This window comes from Solanum dulcamara, chromosome 9 (genome assembly GCF_947179165.1).
Source record: "Solanum dulcamara chromosome 9, daSolDulc1.2, whole genome shotgun sequence".
NCBI lineage: Eukaryota > Viridiplantae > Streptophyta > Magnoliopsida > Solanales > Solanaceae > Solanum > Solanum dulcamara.
Window position 1 is genome coordinate 23,338,339 of NC_077245.1, and position 24,880 is coordinate 23,363,218.

General features: G+C 32.6%; 1 protein-coding gene and 1 long non-coding RNA gene across 3 annotated transcripts; both read left to right on the forward strand.

Moving 5' to 3' along the window:
* The first annotated feature begins 488 nt into the window (after positions 1–488).
* Positions 489–6,287, forward strand: LOC129904383 (uncharacterized). Of its 2 annotated transcripts, XR_008770418.1 has the most exons (8): positions 489–2,826; positions 2,952–3,226; positions 3,305–3,371; positions 4,721–4,807; positions 4,893–5,051; positions 5,146–5,423; positions 5,514–5,633; positions 5,747–6,287. It is a non-coding gene; the product is annotated as an uncharacterized LOC129904383 (long non-coding RNA). The 2 variants fall into 2 exon arrangements; XR_008770417.1 differs by lacking the exon at positions 4,721–4,807.
* A 3,315-nt stretch (positions 6,288–9,602) lies between these two features.
* LOC129903612 (uncharacterized) lies at positions 9,603–11,133 on the forward strand. The gene is made up of 2 exons (XM_055979160.1): positions 9,603–9,927; positions 10,412–11,133. Exons 1-2 carry the CDS (start codon positions 9,603–9,605, stop codon positions 11,131–11,133), a joined length of 1,047 nt encoding a protein of 348 aa, XP_055835135.1.
* The last annotated feature ends 13,747 nt before the right edge of the window (positions 11,134–24,880 follow it).

Here is a 24,880-nt window from a genome sequence, read left to right on the forward strand (position 1 = left end):
ATATTTTAATTTAGAACTTCAACTTGAATGTCATGAGGTTTGAAACTTAATTTTTACTTGAATTAATTATAACTTGAATTAATTAGAATATGAACTTTATTATAAGTTGAATTAATTAGAAATTGAAATTAATTATAACTTGAATTAATTAGAATATGAAGTTAATGATAACTTGAATTAATTAGAATATGAGCTTAATTATAACTTGAATTAATTAGAACTTGAACTTAATTATAACTTGAATTAATTAGGACTTGAACTTAATTATAACTTGAATTAATTAGAACTTGAACTTAATTATTATATGAATTAATTAATTATAACTTGAATTAATGACATTTGTAGTCTCGATGAATTATAGTCTTTATGAACTAATTAAGCTTGAATATATATAATTTTGTAGATGGATCAACGTTTGTGGATGTATAACATGCATTATGAAGTTGGTGGTGGTTTGAAACCTGAATTTATTGACGGTGTAAGAATTTTTATCGATCATATTGTAACTTGAGAAATCATAAGAGAAGAAGAAATCGTTGCGTAGAAAGTCGTGCTTACTATCTCCTCCATCGTTGTTATGTAAGAGGAAAAGAGCGAAAAGCTGACTTTTAGGTAGTGGCCTAAGCGCTAAGCCATGGCACTTGATATTTTTAAGAGAAATGGATTGGTTAGATGTCCTTGTAGTGAATGTAGGTGCTTGAAATTTTTAATCCAAATATAGTTATGGTTCATTTGTATGGTAATGAATTTAAGCTTAGATATTTTGTATGAGTTGATCATGCAGAAATAGATGGATTGAATAATATATTTTATAATATGCTGTCCGTGGATGAATATAATATACTTGCACCACATAGTCAAATTAGGGTTGAACATAATGGGGTTCAACATGATACAATTTAATATGATAGATTTCATGAAATGGTCAATGATTCTTTCGGGGTTCAAGGTGGGATGGAACCCGAACAATATTTTGATGAAACTCCTAATGAAGAAGCAAGACGCTTCTATCAACAATTAAAAGAGGCTAGTCGTCCACTATGTGAAGGGAATCCACATTCTGCTTTGTTAGTTGAAGTTAGGTTCATGAATATTAAATCAGATTGGAGTGTTCCTCATACAGCTATTGACTCAATGGTTGATCTTTTGGGCAAATTAGTTAATCTTGAGTTTAACATACCTAAGAACTTCTATCAGACAAAGAGATTGATTTCCAAGTTAGGATTGTCGTATGATAGAATTCATTGTTGTGTGAATGACTGCATGTTATTCTACAAGACTGGTAGTGAATTAGAAAATTGTAAGTTTTGTGGACAAGCTTGTTATAAGAGGACTCCTACTGAAAAGATGGTCCCAATTAAGGTGATGCATTATTTACATCTTATTCCTAGATTAAAGAGATTGTATGAATCGATGAGGTCTGCCCCACATATGAGATGATATCGTGAATATAGAAAGCCGCCGGGTGTCTTGTCTCATCCATCTGACGTAGAAGCATGGAAACATTTTGATAACATATAACCTGATTTTGCTATTGAACCAAGAAATGTAAGATTGGGATTGTGTGTAGATGGCTTCAAACCATTCTCTAATGTTGCCTCACCTTATTCTTGCTGGCCTGTATTTCTTACCCTATATAACCTTCCTCCTGAAATGTGCATGACAAGTCCGTACATCTTTCTAAGCTGTGTTATTCTAGGTACTCGTAATCCTAAAAGTTTGATTGATGTCTATCTACAGCCATTGATAGATAAGCTTAAACAATTGTGGGTTGAAGGCATAGTGACTTATGATATATCAACTAAGCAGAATTTTGTTATGCGTGTTGCTTTAATGTGGACTATTAATGATTTTCATGTATATGGGATGTTGTCTGGTTGAATATCTATTGGAAAGCTTGCTTGTTCTCATTGCATGGAAAATAGTAAGACATTCACCTTAAAGCATGACAGAAAAATTCATGGTTTGATTGTCATCGTCAGTTCTTTCCAATGAACCATGAGTTTAGAAAGATGAAACATGCATTCAAAAAAAATTAAAAATGACCCTTCACCTCCATCACTAACAGGACATCAAATTTGGGAGAAAGTTTCTCAATTGCCTAAAGCTACAGAAACTCCACCATCTAGACTTCCTGGATATGGTGTTGAACATAATTGAAAAAAATAGAGCATATTCTGGGAGTTGCCGTATTGAAAGGATAATCTTCTACAACATAATCTTGATGTGATGCACATTGAGAAAAATTATTTTGACAATTTATTTAACACAGTGATGGATGTTAAGGGCAAGACAAAAGACAACACAAGAGCTAGAATGGACTTAAAGGAATACTGTAGGAGAAAGGAATTGTGGTTGCAAGAATTCAAAATGGTAAATTTGTCAAGCCTAAAGCCAATTATTCATTCACATTGGATGAGAAACGTGACATATGTGAGTGGGTTAAAAATTTGAGAATGCCAGAGTGATATGTTTTGAATTTAGGTAAGCGGGCAGATCTGAATGAAGAAAAGTTGATAGGTATGAAAAGTCATGATTGTCATGTATTCATGGAAACTTTAATTCCTATCGCTTTTAGCCATCTATCTGATAGGATATGGAAACCAATCACAGAGGTAAGTCTTTCATTTAGAGATTTATGTTCTAGAAAGTTGTTGGAAAGTACTTTAGACAGGATGGAGGAAAATATTTCTGTTATTACTACAAAGTTAGAGAAGATTTTTTCATGTGGTTTTTTGATGTGATGAAGCATCTTCCGATTCATCTTGTAAAAGAAGCCCGCCTTGAAGGTCCAGTTCAAACAAGGTGGATGTATTCATTTGAGAGGTAATATTTTTCTTATATAAGTAATTAAGTTATTTTATATATATATATATACTATAATTATTAGTTAACATATATTGATATATATATTCAGAAAAATTAAAAACTAAAAACAAACAATTAAACAGAGAGGAAAGATCGAAGGATCAATTGTTCAAGCTCATATTGCGAGAGAAACTGGTGACTTTTATTCCTATTACTTTGGGGATGAGTTCCATGTAAGAGAAATATGCCTAATCGCAATGATGAAGGTGATAGTGATCGATGTTTCCACCTATTTTAATTTTTAATCAAAGTGGTCGAGGATCTAAACGGTGTGAAAGATGAGGCTTCACTAATATGGAAAGACAATCAGCTGTGACCCCTATTCTGCTTAATTGTCAGAAATTCAGTCATATCTTAAGTAAGTGTTAAATTATATTATCAAATTACATAGTAATTAGTGATTACTAACTATCAAAATTGTACATATCAATATCAGCTTGTTCGTAAGCACATGGAGCAATGAAGCCATATATACGAGGTTTTCCAAATGGCTAAAGGATTATGTAAGTGTGAAAGCTTATATTGAATCAATAGGTATAATATTTTCATTTTATAGTGAATTATATTATTTTTATATCAATTTGTAAGTTTATGATGAATACTCAAATGTCGAACATTCGCCATTTGTGAGAGAGATCGCACTCGGGTCTGAATCTCATATTCATACAATGAATAAATATTATGTGAATGGTTTTAAGTTTCAAACTGAAGAAGTTTCTATGCACAATAAAATCAATAATAGTGGTGTGTGCGTTCAAGGTGATGTCGACGATAATGGCCAAACTGTAGAATATTATGGTGTCATTCAAGAGATTAATGAATTAAGATATTCAGGTTGGCCTAAAAAATAGTATTGTTTCGATGTGAGTGGTTTGATCCATCACACAGAGGCACAAGGGTAGACCAATAACATAATATAATTGAAGTTAAGCACACCAGACAATACGAAAGTTATGATCCTTTTATCATTGCCCAAGATGTTAAGCAAGTCTATTACGCTCCATATCTATTGCGTAGAGATAAGGCTGATTGGTGGGTTGTTATTAAGACAAAGCTTGTGGGAAGAATTGAAATTGAGAATGTATTAGATGTGGCGTACCAAAATAATATTGCACTTGTTCAACAACAAGTTGATGTTGAGTTGGAAACCACACTAGAACAGCCTCAACACATACTAGAAGAGGTTTTCGATGATGAACTTATAATGTCAAATGTTGAGGAAGAAGTAAACGAGGAATATCAATCATTTGAGGAGGAAGAATGGAATGACAATGAATATGAAACAACTGAGGAGGAGGAATGGAAAGATAACAAAAATGAAACAAGCGAGGAGGAATAAAGTAGTAGATTATAACTAGTAATTTATTTAATTTATATATTTTATATATTGTATTGTTACTTTACATACAAATGTCATCTGGTGATGGTGATAGATACGGGATCATCTTGGGGTTAGCTATTCTGGTAGGATTACAAAAAAGTCTAAGAGACCTGTTGATCCTAAAGATATCCCAAGACATATTTCTTCAGCGCCGGAGATGCAGCGCTGCCGAGCTAGTCCTACACATATTCATGTTGTGCCTTTTGGGACTATGGATCCTTTAGTTTACCATAGTCAATTCCGCAGACCACGCGGCGCTTCTTCTTCTTTATAGATCTGATATACTTCATATGATTAGACTTACCATGTACCTACAAAGGTTATTGCTCGACCCCAGAGAGTAGCATCTTCGTCTACTCCATCTCTCACATCTCAATCACCTCACATATCTACTATGAGACTTAGAGATTCTAGTGTTGAGACTGACACTCCTACAGTATCAGCTTCACCTTTTTCTTCTTCTGCTAATAGACTAGTGGCAGTACATGATGTGCCTGGGTTAGCTTCTAGGAAAATGGACAGACTTGGGAGAGTCATGATTGAGCCTGATGGATCCTCGTAAGTTTAATGTTTTATTTATTTATTTTTTCTACATTAATAAATTATTCATGAACTAATTACATGTTTATTATGTGTCTTACAGGTGGCATCCTTCGAAGGAGGCTGCTAGAGCTCTTCAGGAGAGTGTTAGGAGGCTGCTAGGGCTCTTCAGGAGAGTGTTAGGAGGCTATATACTGAGCCCTATCAGTTTTGGCGGGAGATTTCAAACAGTATTCGCTAGGCGATGTTTAATGAATTCAAGGTATATATATGTTTAAATCTATTTTTTTAAGTTACGTTTAATATTTTTACTATACTTTACTTAACTAATTATTTAACGTTATTCATTTTTTCAGACTTTATGTACCTGGGAGCCAAGGTACAATATGGTCATTGCGACCACTTTTGAAAGAAAAACGAGCGTCATACTGTCTAGCTGTCTAAAGAAAGCTAGGAATGATCAGGCGCTTTCGAGTTGGATGCTACCTCAGATATTTGAAGAATTATGCCGATATTGGGATACCGAAGAATTCAAGCCTTTTTTCGAACAAGGAAAAAAGCAAGATTCAGCCTAAAGGGTGGCTCATTTCATATCGGAGGTGCAAAAAGTGTTGGTACAATTCAGAGGGAGATGGTAAGATTTCTAAATTTTAAGTTTAAATTTATTTTCTTAAATAAATTATTTGACAAAATATTATTTCATTAATTATATTTTTATTTATAGAAAAAAGAATTGGGACGCACTGTCTATCATCATGAAGTCTTTAAAAAGACTCATATAAAGAAAAAGACTAATGCTTCGGATACGGATGAGTGGGTGGAGGAAAGGGCCAAACAAGCCTATGTAAGTTATTTAACATAATGTATAATATATTTTGATTCTAACTTTTATTTTTAATACATACATATATATATATATATATATATTGATTATAACTTTTATTTGTTAATATGCAGCAAGATTATGAGCGGCACACACGTGATATGAGAGATTCGATTCAGCTAACGCCTGAACAGTTCACTCAAATTTGGATAGAAAAAATAGTTAAAGGCAGCCACAAGGGCCGAATATATAGAATGGGCTCTAGGAATAATGTACGATGACTCCAATCAGGTTTAGAAGGTATTGGATCGTCGGTCAAGTCGAGACTGTTGACGGGGTTCAGGTAGCTATTATGTCTCAACAAATTGCAGAACTTACACGCGCATTGGCAGAATCTAAGAAAAGAAGGGTTGAGGAGCAAAAAAGTATGAATGAACAAGTTGAGCAAATTAAAAAACAAACGTTCAACCTCGCCCGTCAATCTCCGCCTCGTTATTCAAGAGGGTCCACTCCGGATGAATCCGACAATAGTGATGAATACATAGCAAATAGTTCTTAGGTTTCCTAGGTTAGTTTATGAATATTTTAAAATCTTTTGTTAACTTTGAAACACTTTAAATCGTTCTAAATAATGACTTTATTCGTTTTAAGTGTTTAATTATTTTTGTTATTATGTATTTTGCGTATTTTGTTTGTTGTTATTTGTGTTTGAATGAATTGAATTGCTTTGAAGTGAATTGAATTATGATGCAGGTGGGCAGCAGAAACTGCTGTCAAAAATATTGCAGAAAAGCGACGGACATGGTCTTTTAGTCCGTCACTTTTCTGAAATTTTTTTAATTTTTTTTTCCAGAAAAGCGACAGATGGAGATTCTAAGTCCGTCGCTTTTCTGAAAATTTTTAAGAACTCCAAAATCAAGCAGCGATGGACGGAGATCAATAATCCGTCTCTTTATATTAAATAATTATTTTTTTTAAAAAAATAAAAAGATAGAGTTCGTCATTTTTTATATTTTTTTTTAATTAAAAAAATTTAGGGGCAACGCAGTCCGTTGCTTTTTTGAAAGCCTCGAGCAAAAAAGCAACGAAAGTGACTCTATCGCTTTTCCGTTGATTTTGACCAAAAACGCGACGCAGTCCGTCGCTTTTTTGCGTCATTTGTTTAATAGTGGTAGGCTAAGTGTTTATGTCCTTCTTTGTGACATGAGTTTGAATACAAAGTTAAGAAGCAATTTTTTATGTGCTTTATATTGTATTTTCATATGCTTGTCTTAGTGTTGAACTAGATTGAGAAAAAAGAATAGGGCTGAGTCTAAGGGTCCTAGACTGCCTAGTGGAGTTAGATTGAAAAGGGTTGACCCTATTACAACTTTGATGGTGTTGCTCACCTCTTCTTATTCTCATAACAATGATCATGATATCATCAAAGTTGGCTTTGCTTTTTCAAAAGTGTTGAATATCAAGAATATGCCTAGAAAAAAAGTACTTTGAAAAAATTCTACCACAATGAGGAATAAATAATGTGAGTACTTATAGACTCGGAGGTTTGTCCATTGCAATACAAATATGATTTTATGAATGTTGTCGTAAAGTTCATGATATGTTCGCTGTTTGTGTTGGCAAAAACATGCCACACATTCTTAATTAAAAAGTGACTCATTCTTCAATGTAAACAGACCTTAACAATGGTGTGATCATGCCCAATATTGACAAAGTAAATTTATGTCTCTTAACTAGTTTTGAAATTGTGCATAGTTGTATATTAATTGTATATGTTATATTCAATACAGTCTCTTAGTGTATATAGTTGTATATAGTGGCAGATCTACATTAGGTCCAGGGGGTTCATCCGAACCCCCTTTGTTAAAAAATTACACTGTATATATAAGATAACAACAACAATCCAGTGAAATCCCACAACATGGGGTCTGGGGAGGGTAGAATATACGCAGACCTTACTCCTACCAAGGTAGGATGGCTGTTTCCTGGAGACCCTCGGCTCAGTAGAAGCATAAACGCATAAAAAATGTTAGATAAGAATAGAAAATTAAAAGCTTTATGAGAAAAACAACAAACAAATAACGAATAGATAATAAATAAATACAAATAAATAAATACAAATAACAAATAACAAATAAATAAATAATGAAAGCGTCACAGATAAAATAGAGTAATCAAAGCATAGAAAGTAATAAATAATAACAGAAATAACAGAAATCAGAAGTCAAAGCGCAAGAGATCGTAATGCACTACTGAGCATATATTTAATTTATGTGTATATATTTAATATTGAACCCCCTAAGCATAAGCCAAAGGACTAGCTCAGTGGCAAAGGGGTTCAATATTTCGCCTTAGCTTGTATTAGTTCGCGGGTTTAAATCCGAATAACCACACTTTTTTTCTGATTTTAGGTACGTTTTTAGGCTTAGTTTTTGACCTTTTTTAAAATTAATGTAAATTAAAAAACGACTTTTAACATATTATTTTTTTTAATTTGAAATCTTTAATTGAAAAGTCTAACAAATAAAAAAAACCTCTTTTTCTAGGGATTTCATTATTTTATTTTCTCCCCCAACTCTTCTCTTCTCTTTGGACCAATTGGCTGCCTGGTGCCTGGTGCTCTTTGCTGCTTGTTGTTGTCCGTTCTCCATTGCCGCTGCCCCACTGTTGTAGTCTGTAAGTTCTTAGTTCTTTTTTTTTATTCTAAAATTTTTCAGAATTCTATAATGGTTGTTTGACAAAGGGTGGATTTTGCTACAGCTATTTAGGTATATACTAGATTGTTTTTAGATGACTCTTTGTCTTGATTCTGTTTTTTTTTTGCCCTTTTTGGAATTTTGTTGCTTTCTTAGAAAGTTGATTGCTGGTTTGAAAAATGTGTGGTTTTGACACAGATTTTAGCTATATAACATATATCGGGTTATTTTTGGATGACCCCTAGATGCTGAATCTTTTCTTTGAACCATTTTGGGATTTTGTTGCTTTCTTAGAAAGTTGAATGCTTATTTTATAATAGGTTCTTTTGCCACAACTTTTAGCTATACCTCAAATTATTTTTGGATGACTCGTTTTCTTGATTCTGAATTTTTTGTTGGTTCATTTTGAGATTTTGTTACTTTCTTGGGACTTCACTGGGTTGTTGTTGTTGTTGTATAATGATATTTATTGTCTTATTTATATACTTTTTAGTCTTTGCGATTCAATCTCAAGCGTCAATGAAGAAGTATTTCACCAAAGTTTCGAAATCAAGTTTAGCCTCTCATAGTCATAGTCAATCTAACCAAGAAAAAATACTAATCATTCGGAAGTATCATTACATTCTTCTCAAGAATTTGATTTGGGTTCTTTAAAGTTTGATCCTAGTGAAAGAATCTCAATATCGAACCATCATCCAAATCATCGTGATGTTATTAGAAGAGCATACCTTTTGAATGGTCCTTGCCAACCTCGTCTAGCGGTGCATGAGTATCCTCAAACAAATATTTCTGGATCAATACATCATTTTAATCATGAATGGTTTGATGATGTATATCATAATTGGTTGGAGTATAGTGTTAGTAAAGATGCAGTCTATTGTTTGTATTGTTATGTATTTAAAGCCATAACATTCATTAAGGAGGAGGTGAAGTATTTTCAAGTGTTGGGTTTAAGAGTTGGAATAAAAAGAGTAGTCTTGACAAACATATTGATCTACCAAATAGCATACATAATCAATCAAAAAAGAAATGTCAAGTATTACGACAACAACAATCTATTCAATTTACATTTGAGAGGCAATCTAATCAACTCAAGCATGGATATTGAATTTGCTTAAGTGCTTCGGCTGATGTAGTAAGATTTCTCATAACTCAAGAATTTGCATTTCGAGGTCATGATGAATCTAAATCATCACTTAGTAGGGGTAACTTTCTTGAAATTCTCTAATGGTATGCAAAAAAATGTGATAAAATTTATGATTATTTACTAGAACATGCTCCTCAAAATAATCAAATGACTTCTCCAATGATTCAAAAAGATATTGTGAGTGCATATAAAATAGAGACCGTTAAATCAATTCTTGAGGAATTAAATGGTGATTACTTTGTCTTGCTAGTTGATGAGTCCTTTGATGTGTCACGCAAGGAGCAAATGGCTATTGTATTTCGATATATTGATAGAAAGGGATTTGTGATGGAGCGACTTATTGACATTGTTCATGTTCAAGATACTAGTGCTTCATCTCTAAAGGAGGCAATTGTTAATTTACTTTCTCAACATTCTTTGAGTCCATCAAGTGTGCGTGGACAATGTTATGATGGGGCAAGCAATATAAAAGGTGAGATCAATGGCCTTAAAATGTTGATTAGGCAAGAAAGTAGATCGGCTCATTCCATCCATTGTTTTGCTCATCAACTTCAACTAACTCTTGTTGGGGTCTCTAAAAAGTGTGTTGAAGTGGAAAAACTTGCAGTATTGGTCTCAAATATTTTAAATGTATTGAGATCTTTTTTTAAACGTATGAATGAATTACATGATTCTCAAAAAGAAATAATTAAAGAGGCATTAGATATGGGTGAACTTACAACCAGTAGGGGCTTGAATCAACAACTTGGTCTTTCAAGAGCTTGTGACACTCGTTGGGGATCTCATTATAAATTCTTTAATAATTTTATTATTATGTTTGGATATATTCTTGATGTTCTTGAATCACTTTCTCTTGATGCACGAAATTTGAATGAAAGAGCTAAGGCAATGGAACATCTCGAAGCTTGCCGAACATATGAGGTTGTGTTCATATTGCATTTGATGAGATGTCTTAGAAATTACAAATGAGCTTAATAAATGCTTACAAAAAAAGGAGCAAGATATCGCAAATGCCATGCTACTTGTTGAAGTAGAAAAGAGAAGGTTGCAAATTTTAAGGGATGATGAATGGGACTCTCTTATTGCTAAGGTATCTACATTTTGTATCAAACATGATGTTTTGATACCTAACTTTGAGGAGCCATATGTTAGCTCTTTAATATCACGACGAAAGCTTGCTAACTATACAATCTTACATCATTATCGTGTTGAAGTGTTTTGCAATATTATTGATTGGCAACTTCAAAAACTTAATGATCATTTTGATGAGGTGACTACTGATTTTCTTCATGAAATTGCTTGCTTAAATCCAATTAACTCATTTTTAAGTTTTGACATCAAAAAAGTAATGAGAATGACGGAATTATATCCGGATGACTTTGATGAATCTAATATGAGTGCTCTTGAGAATCAACTTGCAAGTTATATTGTTGATGTTCGTGATGTTGATGAAAGGTTCTCCTATCTAAATGGGTTTTGTGATCTTTCCAAAAGATTAGTTCAAATAAAGAAATATTCTACTTATCCTTTGGTATTCCGCTTAGTGAAACTTGCTCTACTTCTACCAGTTGTCATTGCCTCAGTTGAAAGAGCTTTTTCGGCAATGAAGTTTATCAAGAATGACTTGCGGAGCCAAATGAGTGATGATTTTTTAAGTGGTTGTTTGATTTCTTATTAAGAAAAAGATGTATTTGATAGTATTTCTAATGATGTTATTATTAAGACATTTCAAGATATGAAACCTCGTAGAATAAAATTGTAATAGTGTATGTAGTTGAATTTCAATTGTAAAATAATGTTTTGATAGGCTTATTCGTGTGTTTGGCTTCTTAACCCCCCTTCAAGGTGGTGTAATTATCACTATGTTTTGTAATACATATCAAGATATAATAATTTCTATTGTTCAGGGTGTTTTTGTATTGTTTTGAAGCCATTTTATGTCAATTCTTTTTGTGGAGGAAGAGTATTTTTACTTTGAGTTGGTGTTTATTTTAAGTCTTTTTAAATGTAAAAGTTTATGTTTTCTCTCCATTTGCATTTTCAGGAGCTAAAGATAATTCAAAAGAAACTGAAAAACTTGTAGAAAGACCCCTGCTTTTTACAAAACAGGTATATTTGACCCGACCCATTTATTTATGGATATGATTAGCGTGTTTAATTTTTTTTGAACCCCCTTCATAAATTCCTGGCTCCGCCACTGATTTTATATATTGTAATTCTTATATATATAATAATAATTAAAATTAATTTTTTTTATTATTATTGAAGTACAACTATATTTGTCCAATCAATGACGAAAAATCAAAGTTGAATATCAGTTCTTTTTTCAAGATGTCAATGTTAATTGTGGTGGAATCACGAGGGTGCCAGAAAAAGCTTATTTTTAAAGTGTCATAGGGACTTAAGGTGATATCTTCTAGATGAAGCGAAACGACTCTAGATGTACTTTAGAAGACAATCGTTTTACACCTAAGACTACTTAACTAGAGTTTGTAAAGACAACTGAAGTTAAGCTATCAAATGTGAATCTACAACCTTAGTTTCACATCTCATTAATAAAAACACAATCAATCTTTAGTTATTAAGCATATTAAAATACTTTAAACTTTACTTTAGGCGCGTCGTTTTTAAAAATAAAGACCATCTGTTCTGATTATGCCTAAGAGTAATATCCTTGCCATATTTTTTGTAGGATCCGACCCAATTTGTGGGATTCTATATTTGATAACGACTGTTTTATACTTTTTCATAGGTGTAATTTGGGCGCATCAAATTTTGGTGTCGTTGCCGAAAAATATAAATTAGAAATTACTTGAAATGTAATTTTAACGCTTAGTCTTTATTTCTCATATAGGTGAACTCCGTGTATGCGAAGATTTTCAGTTTTGAAAATAATATTGATTTCATTTCACCAATTGTTGATGTTTGTGATTATTTCGAGCTTCATTGGATTAAATTCAGCTAAAATAATTAAGTATATGAAGTTTTTGGAGTAACTAATTGAAGTTGATAATGATAAAAATCAAATATGAATCGCAGATTCCTAAATAACAGATTAGAAGATTTATTATTATTGATGAGTCTATTTTACTTTCGGCTAAAAAATTGTAACGTACCTTTTGGACATTTTTGGAGTATAAGTTAGCTATGTGTATTTTTATGAAATTTGCCCTTAATTATATTGTTGCTGGTAGTCGCTTCCGTCAACCCAAGTCTAAAAGCAATTTTTTTGTTAATATTTTAAAATAAATTTTACATATAAATTATTCAGCATTTTTTTGATTATTTTTTTATAAATTTTGAAACTTATCTAACTATTTGAATAAAAACTATCAAATTTATTAAAAAGAAGCTTAAAAATTGATTCAATTCGATTAATTACAATTTACAAGTGGGTTTTTTTCCTTAAAAATCAATGACACACCTGATTATGTAAACTAATATTAATATCCGCGCAATGCATGGTCATTATAAATTAAAATCGAATTGAATCATTTAATAAATTATTATGCATTTAAAAATAAAGATAAAAAATTATACAAAATCTTATGGTCTTAATACAAATGAAATTAGGCATGTGAGTTGAGATATGTCTCATTAATTTGTCTTTAATATGATAATTTCACTTGTCATTTTCACTTTCATATACTTTATTTTCGTCAAACCTAAGATAGTATTGAAAAAATAAACATAAAATAATTTCAAGCTTAAAAGATACAAAGCAAGATTTGTAGTAATATAGGAAAAGTAAAATTATTGAGCACGAAACTATAATTTCGTTTGATTTGTTTTTATTTTATTTTTTTAAAATAATGAATGAAAATAGTACATATTAGAATAAGATCCTTTTAGTTTGATGAAGGATACTATTTTTCACAATATTGCCAATGCTCTCGATGTATTTTTTTCCCCATAATTTTTTACAGTAATAGATGAAGTTATTTCGTCCATTCTTCCAAGTATAACCAATATTGATCTGCATATTTCGTCCAATACTTCCAAAGAAAATTAGTCATACACAACATTTAGTAGGTGTCCTGTCACAATAACTTAAATGCTAAATTTATTTTTGATAATTAGTTTCCGATGAAAATTTCTCTTGAATTTTTATTCTATAACACCATTAGAGAATAACGTTCAATTCATTATTTGATCATCTCTACTTTACACGTTTTGGTCTTTAATGACGTTATTCAGTAATTTCAGCCACTTCTTTCTTTATCCTTGTTGTTGTCATTGCTCAATTTGCTCCGCTGAAAAATGATGAAATAATGAAGAACTTGTGAAATTTTTTCTTGTATTTTCTGCTATATTTCTTTACAATCTACTCTAGAATTTATATACATTTGTATGGAATCTAATCTTGTAACAGAATGGACAAGTGTCCCAATTTCTGTTGTAACCTCCTAACAACTTAAAAAATAAATAAATGCTACACAAATAAAATAAACATTATGTATGTACAGGTCATATAACTATTGGGCCTTCATCTACTATCCATATAATATTTCCTGTCAGCCCAACTCAAAACTGAAATCCAAAAATCTGAAAGCCCAATTAAAGCATATCCTCAGTCCATATCCTCTTGCCCCAACATAAAAAAATATTTGAAGAGGATCTAGACACTTCTATTTGTACGAAGTGGTCTTGAGCCTCTTCATCTTCTTATCTTCCTCTTCATCTTCTTATCTTCCTCCTTCAACATATCTCTGAGAGAGATAAATCACAACACCCCCCCTCAAGTTGGAGGGGAGAATGAAACACCCAACTTCTCTAATAATCGATGATGAAGCGGGCTAGTGAGCGATTTGGTAAACAGATCGGCAAGCTGTGAGTTCGATTTGACAAAAGAGAGGGAAATCAGACCAGCAAGGTACTGTTGACGGATGAAGTGACAGTCAAGTTCAACATGCTTCGTCCGTTCATGTAAAACTGGGTTCTTTGCTATGTGGATGGCAGCGAGGCTATCGGAATGTAAAGGAATAGTCAAGGAAAACGAAACAGACAGATCGTCAAATAGGCGGACTAACCAGGTAAGCTCAGCTACAACTCGTGCTCAGCTACAACTCGTCGCATGGAACGATACTCAGCTTCAGCTGAGCTAAGAGAAATAGAAGCTTGCTTTTTAGATTTCCATGAAATAGGTGAAGAACCAAGTGAAATATAAAAACCACTAACAGATCGGCGTGAATCTGGACAGGTCCCCCAATCAGAGTCACAAAAAGCGAGGAGTTTGTAGCAGGAGGAAGAAGTCATGTACAAACCAAGTCCTGGGTCCTTCAAAAGATAGCGCAACACCCGAAAGGCAGCAGTAAGATGTGGTTCACGAGGATCTTGCATAAACTGGCTCAAATGCTGCACAGTGAAAGACAAATCAGGCCTGGTGTGAGTAAGGTAACTCAACTTACCCAATAAATGCCTATAGAGAGTGGGATCTGTGATGGGTGTGCCTGTTTGAGCTTGTAACTTGATGGTAGAATCCAAAGGAGCAGAAACAGGTTGAAGATTTAATGAATCAAACTCATGGAGTAGATCAAAAGTAAACTTCCTTTGAGATAGAACAAGACTATGAGATTCTCGAACAACTTCCATACCAAGAAAAAAATGCAAATTTTCCAAATCTTTGATGCGAAACTCCTTATCCAAAAACATCTTAAGGGAATGTAATTCAGCTGGATTGTTCCCAGTCATGATAATGTCATCCACATAAACCGCAACAATAGAAATGAAATCACCTTCCTTCTTTACAAACAGAGAATAGTCATTTAAGGAGTGTTTGAATCCTTTGAAACTGAGAGTAGAGGTCAGCTTTGAATACCACTGTCTGGAAGCCTATTTAAGTCCATAAATGGACTTTTGCAGCAAACAGACATGGTTAGGTGAAGGAGGTGAGATACCTGGTGGAAACTTCATGTAGACTTCCTCATCCAAATCCCATGTAAAAAGGCATTGTTGACATCTAGTTGAAAAAGACCCTATCCTTTCTTAATTGCCAAAGCCAAAATACACCTTATGGTCGTCATTTTAACCACAGGTGAAAAGGTCTCATTATAATCCACACCTTCTCGTTGAATATCTTCTCTAATCACCAATCTAGCTTTAAGTCTTTCAATACTCCCATCTGAATGTTGTTTGACCTTGTAAACCCATTTACAGGGTAAGGCTTTCTTTCCGGTAGGCAAAACAACGACATCCCAGGTATTATTTAACTGTAAAGCTTCAATTTCTTTGTTCATAGCTTCTTGCCAACTAGGATGATAAGAAGCCTGTGCATAGCTAATAGGTTCTTGGATAGTAGATATAGATTTAAGCATATCTTGATTAACAGAAGATAAGTGACTAAAAGAAAAACATGCAACATTAACTGGACTAAAAAAATTGTTGGAAGTCATGTCTGTGTGTGTGATAGCATTGCAGATATAATCTCTGAGATAGGAAGAAGTTTTTGGAATCCTAGAGGACTGTCTAACTATGGTTTCAACAAGAGGTTCAGGAGAAATAGGAAGAGGGGAGTGAGAGATAGCAGAAGAGGTAGAACTAGTGATAGGATTAGTAAGAGGGGATATAAGATCTGTAGTGACATTGCAATCATCAGAAGTAGTATTAAGACCTGGAGACACAAAATTATCAGTTGAAATAGTTTCTGGATTCTCATGAGAAAACAGATTTGGAGGATGGTGGGGAGTAGGAGAAGAGAAAGGATAAAATTTCTCATGAAAAACAACATTTCTAGATACTGAAATTTGCATAGTCTTAAGATTCAGAACCTTGTAGCCTTTTTTATTGAAAGGGTATCCTATAAATACACATGGCAGAGCCCTTGGATCAAATTTAGATCTCTGATTTGATAGAGTAGACACAAAACACAAACAATCAAAATACTTTAAATGAGAATACAAAGGCTTTGTGTTAAACAAAAGTTCATAAGGTGTTTTATAGTGTAAAACTTTAGATGAAAATCTGTTTATAAGATAAGTGGCTGTTAAAACACATTCTCCCCAGTAGGTGATAGGTAAGTGAGATTGAAATAGCAAAGCCCTGGAGGTTTCTAGAAGATGCTTGTATTTCCTCTCCACTACTCCATTTTGTTGTGGGGAAAATACACATGTGGTTTGGTGTATAATGCCTTTAGAGGATAGAAAATCTGATTGGATTTTACCACTTCCTAATTCAAAAGCATTGTCTGATCTTATTATCTTTACATGAGAATGGAACTGCCTTTCCACCATGCTTAAGAAGGATTGCAATATTGAAAATGCATTTGATTTTGTGCTTAACAAATGAGTCCAAGTAGCTCTTGTAAAGTCATCTACAATAGTGATAAAATATTTAAAACCATCATGAGTAGGAGTTTTGTATGGTCCCCAAGTGTCTATGTGTATCAAGTCAAAAGCAAATTTGGATGTGATAGTGCTTAAAGGAAAAGGCTGCCTTGTTTGTCTAGTCATAGGACAGATAATACAAGGCGAAGTAAATTAGAACAAGGAGAAATTGAAACAATATTTTTCATATTACTCAAAGGAAGGTGACCCAGCCTGTAATGCCATAGTTTCTCTTTTACACTTGGATCAAAAACACTAGAAAAGACAGAAAACACAGACACTGAATTGGAAATACAAATGGACTGATCCTTAGGTAAGTTAAAACTAGAATTAGACAAACTACTAGAAATTGCTGGCTGATTGGTCTTTAAGATGTAGAGTCCTCCTTGTTCTTTACCAAACACCTGAGGGTTCCTCATTGAAAGGTCCTGCAAAAGAAAACAGGCACTAGGTGTGAAGAGAAGAAACTTTCTGAGTTGTTTGCACAATTTATGTGCAGACAACAGATTAAACCTGAAAGAGGGTATATAAAGTACATCATGTAGAATAAACTTAGAGGAAAGGTAGACAGAGCCTGAATAGGTTACTTTGACCCTTTGAGAATTTGGAAGATTTACCACAATAGGCTCAGAAAATGTTTTCAAATTAGTGAACAAACTTCTGTTAAAAGTCATATGCTCAGTTGCTCCACTATCTATTATCCAAGATCTATTATCAACATTGAATATGCAAGCATTGGAGTTAAAAAATTTAGTCATACCAGCACAAGTTAGATTTGCAGCATTTTTCAGTGGAACCTGCAGTTTGCTGGTTCATTTTGACTTGTTCCAAAAGTTGCAAAATCTGAGAAATATTGTCTTGACTCAAGCACTTTGCCTCCCTGTTCCCTCCTGATTGTTGTGGATCATCTGCTAAACTGAATGCGTTGTTAGATTGAATACTATTTTGAAACTTTCTTTGCTTTGTAAATTTGAAATCAGCTGGAAAACCATGAATCTTGTAACATTTGTCAATAGTGTGTCCTAGTTTCTTGCAGTAGTTGCAGTAAATTGTGGTTTTCTTAGTGTCATAGGCAAGTTTTTGATTCTTATGATCATTAAACCTCCTGGGTTGTTGGTTAGCTGCCATAAAAGAGGATGATTCCCCTGGGTAATTAGGGGTTGCATGAATTTCTCTCTGTTTTTCATCTTGAATAACCAAAGAGTAGGCCTGCCCAATACTAGGAAGGGGTGAAGACAACAAAATATTACTCCTTACTCCTATGAAAGTCTCATTCAAACCCATCAAAAATTGCAAGAGTCTCTCATCCTGATGTGCCTTCACAGTCTTCTCTTTTGCACCACACTTACACTCACATACACATGCTGAAAAAGTATTCATTGCATCTAGTTCATCCCATAAACTTTTCATTTTTGTGAAATAGGTAGAGATGCTAAGGTTTCCTTGTGTCAGTGCATTTAATTCCTTTTGAAGTTGAAATAATTTTGTCCCATTTGCCTGACCAAATCTATCTTCCAGGTCAGACCAGAGTAATTGTGCACTATGGGAGTACAACACACTTTCAACAATTTCTTTTGATAAAGAGTTCAGCAACCAAGAGAGTACCATATTGTTGCATCTTTCCCAAGCTTTCTGGAGTATAAGATCAACAACTGGAACAGTTAGAGATCCATCAATGAATCCTAACTTGTTCTTAGCTGAAAGGGCTATGATGACAGTCCTTGTCCATCCTCCATAGCTTCTACCATCAAAGAGAGCACCCACCAAATTCATCCCCGGATAATCTGATGGGTGTATGTAGTAAAGATGAGATGAATCCACAACATTAGTTGTAGTGGATCCTTCATTCCTTTCATCAGAAGAAGAACTATCTCTAGGCATTGTAAATTAGTTTATGGACTTACAAAAAAAAAATGATTGACAGTAGAATGATTGAAATCAGACCTGCTCTGATACCATGATGAAATAATGAAGAACTTGTGAAATTTTTTCTTGTATTTTCTGCTATATCTCTTTACAATCTACTCTAGAATTTATATACATTTGTATGGAATCTAATCTTGTAACAGAATGGACAAGTGTCCCAATTTCTGTTGTAACCTCCTAACAACTTAAAAAATAAATAAATGCTGAAATTACAAATACACAAATAAAATAAACATTATGTATGTACAGGTCATATAACTATTGGGCCTTCATCTACTATCCATATAATATTTCCTGTCAGCCCAACTCAAAACTGAAATCCAAAAATCTGAAAGCCCAAATATAAGCCCAATTAAAGCATATCCTCAGTCCATATCCTCTTGCCCCAACATAGAAAAATATCTGAAGAGGATCTAGACACTTCTATTTGTACGAAGTGGTCTTGAGCCTCTTCATCTTCTTATCTTCCTCTTCATCTTCTTATCTTCCTCCTTCAACATATCTCTGAGAGAGATAAATCACAACAAAAAATAAGATTTTCTTGAACCTTTTTAATAAATTTGAAATTGAAAACACAAAAACAACATCTACAAATAACTCTTCATAGTGAAGGCAACTCTGGGATGAAAGGAATATATATAGGCGCACTTCTAATAACTTCATCTAGTTAGTACATTAAAAAAATTTCATTAGAAGATGTGATTGTGACTATTACTATTTTTTTATAAAAGACGTGGGCCATGGCTTAGGAATAAAGTTGGTCACAAATTTCTTCATAAAACACAGCTACACATAGTTCATTCCTATTAATCTCTACTTTGATGATCCTCCATCAAAATTTTTATTTACCTCTTCAAATGATGGTAAATCACAAAAGATAGGTATATTTTGTTCAATTTATCTTTACAAATATTGTATATTAAGTGAAAGTGTGATAAGAAGAACTCAACAATAATTTTTACTTATCTAGCATCGTCTCTGAGAGCAATGACATAACTAAGATGTACAAAGCTGATGGAAAGTTTTTCTTCTACAGATCACATTGTCCAAATGTCCAAATTCTGGATCATAGTGAGCATTGACAAACAACTGTAGATGAAATTTTGAGAGATAGAATAAGAACCAAAGTAAAAAACAGATTTGGAAAAATAAAGAGCAGGAATAGAAACAATTAAACAAAGGAAAGAGTGATTGCTTTTTAGCTTAAATGTCCACAGAATTTGAGTATATGGATAAGACATATTTGTCATCTTTGTTGAAGGTTCAGTTTTCTGGATTGCTTTGTAAATTCAAATATGTAAATCATTATCCACTCAAATTCAAAACTGTCAAATTTTAACTGCTTGGAAGTTGAATTTGATGGAACCAAATTGTTCATGCTTTTCTTATCTTTCTTTTATCTTTTTGCAGTTACTAATTTTACCAATTGGTAACATTAATTTTCAATTTTAGAACTTTTTAAATAATTAAATATATCTCAACCAATAAACATTCCAATTCCAATTAAGATAAAACACAAATACAATTTTCAATTTCCTTTTTTTAAAAATAAATAAATCTAAAAACGTTAAAATGCAATTCTCATAAACTATAAAAAAAATGTACGTATATTATATTGGAGATATTAGATAAAAGCATTTTTAACATCTCATTCATTGTAACTAACCCCATGATTTATATTTATTAATTTTGAAAAACCTTACGATTCAACTTAAATTAAATACAACCATATGATGTAGCAAAATTTGAAAGAATGTTATACGAAATAGGTTTTTTTGAAAACAATGTATATTTAAAAATTCAAATTATACAATCTTAGTATAAAATATACTAACTTAACAAAATAAGGAGAGAGTAAAAGAAAAGAAAGAAGAACAGAGGAGAGAAAATGTCGTTATGTTACAGTATCTCACACTTCAGAGCTTGGCTATATTTATAGCCACAAAAAGATGACAATTTGATGGGCAAGTTGCCTAGTGGGACATCCACTAGTGCCATCTTTCAAAACACTCCCCATTGGATGTCTACGTGTAATAAAAAAAACTTTACAAGAAATAATATACATAGTTATCCTGAATACCCATAAATGTTATGCCTCATTAAAACCTTACTAGGAAAAATCTAGTGGAAAAAAATCTAATGAAGAAAAAAGAGTACACACATCTGATAATACGCTTTGATTACTGCCTCATTAAAAACCTTGTTAGAAAAATCCAGTGGGACAAAACCTAGACTAAGGAAAAAAGAGTGCAGCGCGTATTATATTCCCCCTAATAAAGACATCATTTAATATCTCAAAGATGACACATTCCAATCTTGTATCTCAATTTCTCAAAGGTTGAAGTTGGCAAGGCCTTGGTGAACATATCTGCTAAATTATCACTTGAACGAACTTGAACATCTATTTCACCTTTCTTTTGAAGATCATGGGTAAAGAAGAATTTTGGTGAAATATGTTTTGTTCTGTCTCCTTTGATGTATCCTCCCTTTAATTGAGTTATACATGCAGTATTGTCTTCATACAATATTGTTGGAGCGTCTCTTGTCAAAGAAAGGCCACATGTTTTTTGAATGTGTTAAGTTATTGATCTTAACCAAACACATTCTCAACTTGCTTCATGAATGGCTATTATCTCTGCATGATTTAAAGAAGTGGCAATCATAGTTTTTTTTGTTGAACGCCATGATATAGTCGTACCACTTCATGTAAATAAGTAGCCTATCTGCGATCGACATTTATGGGGATCAAACAAATATCCTACATCTATATAACCAATCAATTCTGCCATGGATTCATTTGAGTAAAACATTCCCATGTCTGTGGTCCCTCGGAGGTATCTAAATATATGCTTAATTCCATTCCAGTGTCTTCGCATTTGGGAAGAACTAAATCTTGCTAACAAGTTTACTTAGAAAGCTATATTCTGTCTAGAATTATTGGGAAGATATATTAATGTACCAATTGCACTAAGGTATGGTATTTCAGCACCAACAAGCTCTTCATCATTTTCATGAGGTCGAAATGGATCTTTATTAATATCAAGAGATCTCACAACCATTGGGTACTCAGTGGGTGTGCTTTATCATGTAAAATCTCCTTAAAATATTTTCTATATATGTTGATTGATGGACAAATATCTCATTTGCAAAATATTCAATTTATAGACCAAGACAAAATTGTGTCTTTCTGAGATCTTTTATTTCAAATTCTCTTTTCAGACAATTTACTACCTTTGAAAGTTTTTCAAGAGTTCCGATAATATTCAAATCGTCAACATATAGTGTTATTATGACAAATTCAGATCCAGACCTTTTCATAAAGACACAAGGGCAAATTAGATTATTTTTATATCCTTCTTTTAGCAAATATTCGCTAAGATGAGTGTATCATATTCACCCTGATTGTTTCAGCCCGTATAAAGATTTTTAAAGTTTTATTAAACAAGTTTCCCGAGAATCTTTATATATTTCAGGCATTTTAAATTCTTCAGGAATTTTCATAAAAATATCGTTATCCAGAGAACTATATAAATAGGCTATAACGACATCCATCAGATGCATGTCAAGTTTTTTGTGAACTGACAGATATATAAGATACCTGAAAGTGATTACATCCACCACAGGAGAATATGTTTCCATATAATCAATGCCAAGTTTTTGCGAAAATCCTTGTGCCACAAGTCGTGCTTTATATCTTACGACTTCATTTTTCTCATTTGTTTTTCATACAAAGACCCATTTGTACCTCATGGTTTTATACCTTTAGGTGTTCAGACTATCGGTCCAAAAACTTTGCGTTTTTCAAGTGAAGCTAATTCAACTTGAATTGCATTCCATTTTGGCCAATCATTCCTCTATCTACATTCATTGACAAATTTTAGTTCAAGATCCCAATTTTGTTGCATTATTTCAATAGCAACATTATAAGCAAAATTACTGTCGACAATTATATTATTTTGGTTCCATATTTTTTCAGATGAGACATAATTTATTGAAATTTCTTTATCATTTACAGGCGTCTTAACCTCTTTCAAGGTCTTATCAATTGTTATGTCTCCTCACTCTTCTTGAGCAGGTTTTTTTATATCATGACTATCTTGATTGTTTGCTTTTTTTCCTTTTTAAGGATTTTTATCTTTGGAACCGATCGATCTACCACATTTTAAATGTGGTTTAGACTCATTTACATTAATTAATTATCCTAATGGAACATCAACTCAATTTGGAGCATTAACAACTGGAATATGAGATTTAGTATCTCTTGATAGGTCAGTGAATGCATCTGACAGTTGATTTGCAATATTTTGCAAATAAATTATCTTTTGAACTTCTAGTTCACATTTACTTGTATGAGGATCTAAATGAGATAGTGATAATGCATTCCAATCTATTTCTCTTTCCAGCTGCTTATTTTTCTCCCTCATGTTGGTTATACTAATTCATCAAAATGACAATCAATAAATCTTGCAGTAAATAAATTTCCAGTCATAGATTTCAAATATTTTATGATAGAAGGAGATTCATACCTAACATATATCCCCAATCTTCTTTGGAGTCCCATCTTTGTGCGTTGTAGTAGAGAAATTGGAATATATATTATACATCCAAATATTCTAAGATGAGAAATGTTAGGCTCCTAACCAAAAGCCAATTGTAATGGGGAGACTTTATGATGACTTGTGGATATGATCCGCACAAGACTTGTTGCATCCAAAATAGCATGATCCCATAATGAAATGAGAAGTTTTGTTCTCATAAGCATTGGTCTAGCAATTCTTTGAAGACATTTAATTAATGATTCTGCTAGACCATTTTGAATATGAATATGAGCAACCGGATACTAAACTGTTATCCTAGTGGACAAACAATAATCATTAAATATCTGAGATGTGAACTCATCAGCATTATCAAGACGACTTGTCTTTATTGCATAATCTGAAAAGTGTGCTCTTAACTTAATTATTTGAGCAAGTAATCTCGCAAATGTCATATTTCGAGTTGATAATAAGCATATATGTGACCATCTTATAGATACATCTATTAAAATAATATAATATTTAAATGGTCCACATGATTGGTGAATGGCCCCATATATATCACCCTGTATACGTTCCAGAAATATTGGGGATTCAATGCCCACTTTAATTACTGATGGTCTAGTAATCAATTTGCCTTAACAACATGCAGCACAAGAGAATTCTTTAAATTGAATAATCTTTTGATTCTTCAAAGTAGTGTCTATGTGAACTCTCAATTATTTTGCGCATCATATTAGAATCGGAATGGCCCAACCGGTCATGTCAAATAATAAAATTATTTGAGTTAGTAAACTTTTGGTTTATTATGGGATGTGTTTCAACCATGCTAATACTTGTGAAGTATAAGCCGAATGAAAGACCGGGTAATTTTTCAAGTATAAACTTTTTGCCCGACATCATTGTAGTAATGTAAAGATATTTATTTTTTACATGATTTGTAGTCTCAATATGATAACCATTTTGAATGTCTTTGAAACTTAATAAGTTTATTTGAGGCTTACTATAATATAATGCTTCATTAATTGTTAAATTTATTCCTCTGATAAGTACAACTTTAGCTTTTCCGGATCTTTCAATTAATCTTGTACTATCAGATATTATATTAACATTAGCTTTTTTCATAATCAAATAAGAGAAACATTTCTTATCTCTTAAAATAATGTGTGCTCTAGTACTATCAATAAGACACATACATCATAAATATTTTTGGATCCAACTGAGGACTGGAGAATTTCCATATTCTTCATAAATAGAAAGATACATTATAAGAACGTGAAAAATTAACAACATAAGAACTTTAAAAAACTGTACTGCCTTAAGAAATATTTTACGAAGGACAACATGATATCAAACATAATAAGAAAAATAATAACTATTTTTTATAATATTTATCCCCAGTTGGAAGATCAATCCTTCAGTCAATATTCATAAAGTCTTCAACTTCCAAATGAGTAATATTTGGTAGATCTTCAAAACCATCATCTTTATAAGCAAGATTCACCTCAATATCTTCATATTTATTTGAGGGAGTTGCTTCATTATCATTATTTTGAAAGTTCAAGTACGTCTCTACATTATTATCTCTTCTTTTGAGAGAGGCTTGATAAAGTTTTACAAAATGATCGGGCGTACGACATTC